At 43.3% G+C, this 6,000-nt stretch overlaps 1 protein-coding gene across 1 annotated transcript in view; it reads right to left on the bottom strand.

Moving 5' to 3' along the window:
• Positions 1–2,246: 2,246 nt before the first annotated feature.
• The window catches only part of LOC124712086, a 143,722-nt gene continuing 139,968 nt past the window's right edge, over positions 2,247–6,000 (bottom strand). The window contains exon 22 of the mRNA XM_047242383.1: positions 2,247–4,782. Within this exon, the coding sequence (XP_047098339.1) occupies positions 3,070–4,782 (1,713 nt within the window). The 3' untranslated portion in view covers positions 2,247–3,069. The remainder of the gene's footprint in view (positions 4,783–6,000) is intronic.

Genomic DNA, 6,000 nt, shown 5'->3' with positions numbered 1-6,000 from the left:
GGGGGAAGCAATATACTCGATACCTCATCCAGAAACGGACCCTCTCGAAACCTGGCGAGCAAGCTACACCGTGATGCAGAGCGCCTCTCTTGCGGAGTCTGCCACTTGAGTTTGTTAAACATCTCCGTAACACTATCACGGTTACCAAATAACCCTGTGACGAAACGCACCGCTCTTCTTTGGATCTTCTCTATCTCCTCCGTCAACCCGATCTGGTACGGATCCCACACTGATGAGCAATAATCAAGTATAGGTCGAACGAGTGTTCCATCACTGCAAACACCTTCAAGCGAGCTGTGTGACAACCATTGATGTCAATCTAGACACACTGACAGCTGCATCAGCAGAACCTCCACATCCCACAGGGATACCTCCACTCAAATGTTTCCGGGCATATACAGAGAACTGTTAATCTCCAACAGGGCTCAGATGTTTCCCAGGATTCTCCTGTTATGACATCGCCTAATTCCTGGCCGCTTCTGAAATGTACTACGCACAACAGCCAGGCAGGTAGGTAGGTAGCAGCCCGATGTGTTAGTTCAAGGGGTGAAGCATTTATTAACCCCATTAGACATGCAAACAAATGATGCGAACACATCAATATGTGAAACGTCACACACCCAATGGGGCACCTATAGCACAAACATGGCCACTAGTCAAGTCAGTCCCAAGTATCATAGCAGGCCTAAATAAAAGGCTGCCCAGCAGATTTCTCAACCTCATTTTGCTCCTATTCAGCTGCCTCTAGAAGTGAACTCTGCAGCACCATTTATTTACTGTGTGTTAGTGCAAAGGATCCTGAACTTGTGGTTTCCACCATTTCGTGCCTGTGTGGAACTTTATTTCCATGAAATATATGGTAATCAGCTCGTTCCAGTGCAAAGATCTCAAAATAGGTTTCATTGAGACTGATGAACATTCCTTCAAAACTGTTTGTGTGTGAATCATGAGCTCAACTGACGAGATAGCAGTCATTTATGCATGACGTGTGCCTACTTGTGTGAATGTATGGCTTTGGCTGGAAGCTCAATGTGTAAGTCTTTCAGTTGTGTCTGTATGCAACTCACCATGTCGTCTTTATGGTGAGTCATAATCTGTCCTTTTTATAATATTGCTTGTATTCCAACCTGTACTTTCCCTTGCTTCATGGGTTAATTTGTTATTTGGTTGTTAAAGAAGTTTGTGTGTGATAAATGGAGTGGCCCAAAGTGAGAGTTGCAACGCAAGGAAGGGGAGAGGGCTGTTAAAACTGTGGAGGGATACCAAAGTTTGACTACAGAAAGAGATTCAAATTGCAATTCAGATTGCAGATGATGAGGCTTGCACAGGATAGACTAAACCAATTTTGGACAACAACAACAACAACAACAACTGATTTCTTGGCTTCAGTAAGGGAATATAAGGTAGCTATCCTCTCTAACAAGCTTTGCTGCTACCTGTTATCTTAGGTTTCTGTTTCCGATCATTTTTACCTTTCCTTCTGTGTTTAGCCTTATCTTTGCTTCATCCCCCAATTTCTCAGTTGCCTTAAACAAAAGCTTCCCCTCAAGTGACTTTGTAGGACATTCCATTTCCTATGCTGATTACTGCATTATATTTTCTGATGTTCTTTGCCCACTGCCAGCTCTGGATAGTCCTCTCCTCGAATGAACTTTCCTATTATCCTTTTTCATATATTCTCAGATTTCTTCTAATGTTTCCACTATTATTTATTGTCATGATTTTCTCTTGTTGCCATGATGAGGTTTGTGTTTCAAGAGTCTTCTTCCCTTTGCGAACTTCATACCTCATTTTATCTTTAAATCTGGGCTCCACAGATCAGTACCTGCACATGTCATGAGTCTTCAGGAAAACAGGGTATGTGCTTTGGGTTTTTACAACAAAGACATAACTTCAGCAGCTTTGGTGCCATTATTGTGTTCTGTCACTTCATTGTGTTGTGTTTGAGTATTTCAAGATTTAATTTTGAAATATTTGTGTTTACTAGCTGTGCAAGCCAGGTTTAAATAGATAGTTGCTCTGAACAAAAACCAACTGCCATTCCATGGGTTGTGTTGCCCATAACAAAAACAAGAACATGCTTAAGTAATATCTTCAGAGCTAGGGATGATGAATACAGGCATTTGTAGCATAATCAGCCCACATCATTTCTTTACATGTAACACATCTGAAGAGACTCAAAAGTGGGAAATGTTAAAGATAACACTAATAAATTAGTTGTCTACATGATGAGGCAGTTCTCCAAAACTTGCAAATTTTTATTTTTCAGTCACAGAAATGTAAGCAGTAATCTAATAATTCATTATGGGTATTATTTTTTCAAGCTTTACACAGAACTACTATCACTTGTGTCAAATGAGCACAAGCTACACTGTAAACGCATTTAATGAACTTCAACATACAAAAAAATTTAGATCCTGTAGTAACAGTGATACAGTTTACAGTAAATACTGTATAAGGAATTGCTTTGCAATAATTTGCAAACTGTGAACCGCTAACTTATTTTCGTATCTACATAGCACTATCAATGTAGCTTGAACTATAATACACTGGCTACATATTTACAACATGGAAACCGAAGGACTATAATATAACTGACAATGAACAAGCATTTTATCTGCAGGCACGGTAGATGTATTTATTATATTAACAAGTAATATCTATCAAAAACACAGTATTTATGCGAAATATTGGTATTACAAAACATTTTTGAAGTATTATCAACTAATAAAAAAATATTTCCTATTTTTAAATGATCACAGTTAAAAGGAATTCCATTTCTTAGTTTTACAATAATTACTCCTAATTACAAGACATACAGAACACAGTAACCATGCTGCAGTTTGATGGGCTACAGCTTTACTTTACATTTTGCTTTGTTTCCATATTTTACACTGCACTGTACATTTTTTAAATGCCCACAATCAGTACTGAAGCAATGAAGTTCAATCTTATTTGAAGAAAGTGTTCTGCTGAACATATTATTTAATACCAATAATCATGATCAACAGCAAAAACAGAGGAACTGCTAGTGCAAGGTACGACACCTTTTACACCCTTAACATTTTGTCAAATGGGTGCCAATTTCTGATGCTTCAAATCTCGTACCTTCACTTTGGGGTAAATATTGTAAAGTTTGCTAAATGTACTCAGACTCATTCTTATCACTGAACCACCATAATTTGCAAATGCCAGCAACCTATTTTCATCAATGGGTGATGGTGATCGTCCATAAAATGAGTACGGGCTTTCTGTACTAGAGTCATCACTTTCAGAAGGTTCTGCAGAGTCCTCTTCAGACCTGTTGGCTGACAATGATTTTATTAATAGTCTAGCAGAAACTGAAGATAATGCTGTCGATTTACGAGCAACATTTCGAATTCTATGTGGAACATTCTGCATACCTTTCTTTTCTGACACTGGCACAGAAGTACACAAACTTTCATCATCCGCCACATTCCTTTGTATAACTAATTTCTTCAAATTTTCCACTTCTGATTCCCTTATGTGAATAACCCTAACATCACAATCAACATGAGAAAACTGGCAATGTCTAACAACCTTACTCTCCAAGTCATATTGCTGTGCACAATAACCACATTTGAAAGGCTTTATATGTCGCTCAAGGTGTTCTTTCAGAACCTCATAATTGTCAGAAATGAAACAGCATCTTGGACATTCAAACTTTGTGCGCTTAGCTTCGTGACCCGCTGTTTCGAAACAGTATTTTGGTTCTACATTTGGATGGTGCATACTATGATGGTCACTATGAAATTGCTCCTCTGAATCAGTCCTTGCACAACACAACAGACATACATAATTACCAGCATCAAACAATGTACTACTGGTACTAGGACGTTTCACAGCAGCAGTCTCTGTTCTTACAATTACATTATCGCTTTCATCACCAGCTTGTTTCGATGGCTTCACAATATATCTAAATTCACTGTCACGATGTTCCGTTTCAAAGTGTCTTCTCAACACATGTAGCGCAAGTGCCACGAAACTGCACTTTGAACATTCGTAATGGTGTGCTGTTGCTTCAACAATACTGAATTCTTTATTTGGATGGCTTTCTTCATGATGTTTTAACAGAATGGATCGAGAACCTTTTCGTTTACAGTAAACACACACAAATGCTGTACGATTCATGTGCAATTTTTTGCTCCCTTTCAGTACATCATCAACTGCCATTTCTTTATAGCTGAAAGGTAATCCCAGTCTTGTTACACCATTAGCACACACCGCCTTGGTTTTATGAGTCTTCTGCCAATGCTCATGTATAACTGCAAGTGAAGTCGCACGGCGAGGACAATAGAAACAGCGGAATATTTTTGTCTTTTTCTGCACTGAAGATACGTCACTTACACTTTCCTGAGCTGGTGATTTTTCAGAATCACTTTCGGCACTTGAGGCTACCTGTGGAGTTTGCTCTTCACTATCTTCTACCTCTAACTCTGTATTTGAACTAGACACAGCATTACCAGCGTGATGACGTTTAATCCGCAAAGGTTTGATGTCAGGCTGGAGAGGCACTTCCTTCTGTTTGATACTTACAGGCTGCTGTGGGTGTACTTTCTCAGAGTGCTTTTTCACTTCATATTCTCTTATAGCTTCAAAACTACAGTAGCCACATTTGAAAGGCTTTTGCACCCAGTGCCGCATCTCATGTTTCCGAAGGTCACTGGGGCTACGGCAGCTATAGGAGCAATGTGAGCAGCGGCGTGCCTCCTCTGCAGTCAGCAATTCTGGGAGTTCTGTCTGACTATCGCCTTCCTCCGACTGCAAAAAAATCAACACAGAATTAGTCAACGGTGTTAACACATGTAAGGGAAAACTTGTAGGAGGTGGGAGTGGGGGAGGTGGGGGAGGAAAACATGTGCAAGTAGTAATACTGAATTGGTCAACATAGTAAGCTGTAACTACCAAAGAGGGGCAGTGAGACGGGGGATTGATCGGGAACAGGAAACGGGAAAGTGCTGCGGGGGCTGGGATGAGGCAACTGCGTGGGTTAGGGGGAGGCGGGTGCTTGGAGTGAGACGGCTGCATGGGATAGAGAGTGAGGGGAGATGGTGAGAGGAAGGAGAGGTAGAGTGATGAAGAGGGAGAGTAGGAAGATCTGGGAGGACTGACGGATGAGGGGTAGAGTTAAAGGTGTGAGGAGAGGCCCAGGATATTGTGGGAGAGATGGTGGAGGGGTGTGGAAGGGGGCCGGAGCAGAGTGAAAGGGCTGGAGGAGTGTGAAAGTAGGTACAGGCAATTGGAAGAGAATGTGGGAGTGGGGCGTGGGGGCAATGGGAGGGGGGCAGGGGGTCAGGCTTGAGGGGGTCAAGTGGGAGGCATGGGGGGTGGGGGGGTGGAAGTGATGTCAGGAGTGGAGAGTGGGGAGCAGAGGGGAGTGTCAGGAGTGGAGAGTGGGGAGCAGAGGGGAGTGTCAGGAGTGGAGAGTGGGGAGCAGAAGGGAGTGTCAGGAGTGGAGAGTGGGGAGCAGAGGGGAGTGTCAGGAGTGGGGGGGGGGGGGGGGGAAGAGGGCTTCATGTATTGGGTGTGAGGGATATGTTTGGTGAGGGGACTTATTGGGTGCTGGGCGACAGGGCAGGGCAGGTGGTGTCGGATTAGGGAGTGTAGGGGGTCAAAAGTATGGGAGGGGGCATCTGGTTGAGGATATGTGGGGAGGGCATCAGGTCAAGGGCACATGGGCATCAGGGACCCCTTGTCAATGTTGTTGAGGGGGGGGGGGGGGGGGCTTTAAATTTAGAGTGTGGCATGGTGAGTGGGGCCAAGTCTGGTGAAAGTCATGTGGGGGGGGGGGGGGGCACTTCCAAAGAATGCATGTGGGGTGGGGGGCATCTAGCCAAGGGCGTGTGGAGTGAGGTACAACTGGCCAAGGATTGGAGGGGGGGGGGGGGTGGCTTCGGGTGAATAGTGTGATACGGGTCTGACGGAGAGCTTGACAGGGATCAGTGGAGAGTGTCAGGCAGAGGGGGTGAGAGTAAGGCA

Source organism: Schistocerca piceifrons, chromosome 8 (genome assembly GCF_021461385.2).
Source record: "Schistocerca piceifrons isolate TAMUIC-IGC-003096 chromosome 8, iqSchPice1.1, whole genome shotgun sequence".
In the NCBI taxonomy this organism is placed as follows: Eukaryota; Metazoa; Arthropoda; class Insecta; order Orthoptera; family Acrididae; genus Schistocerca; species Schistocerca piceifrons.
This window is presented reverse-complemented; position numbering and strand designations above follow the sequence as displayed.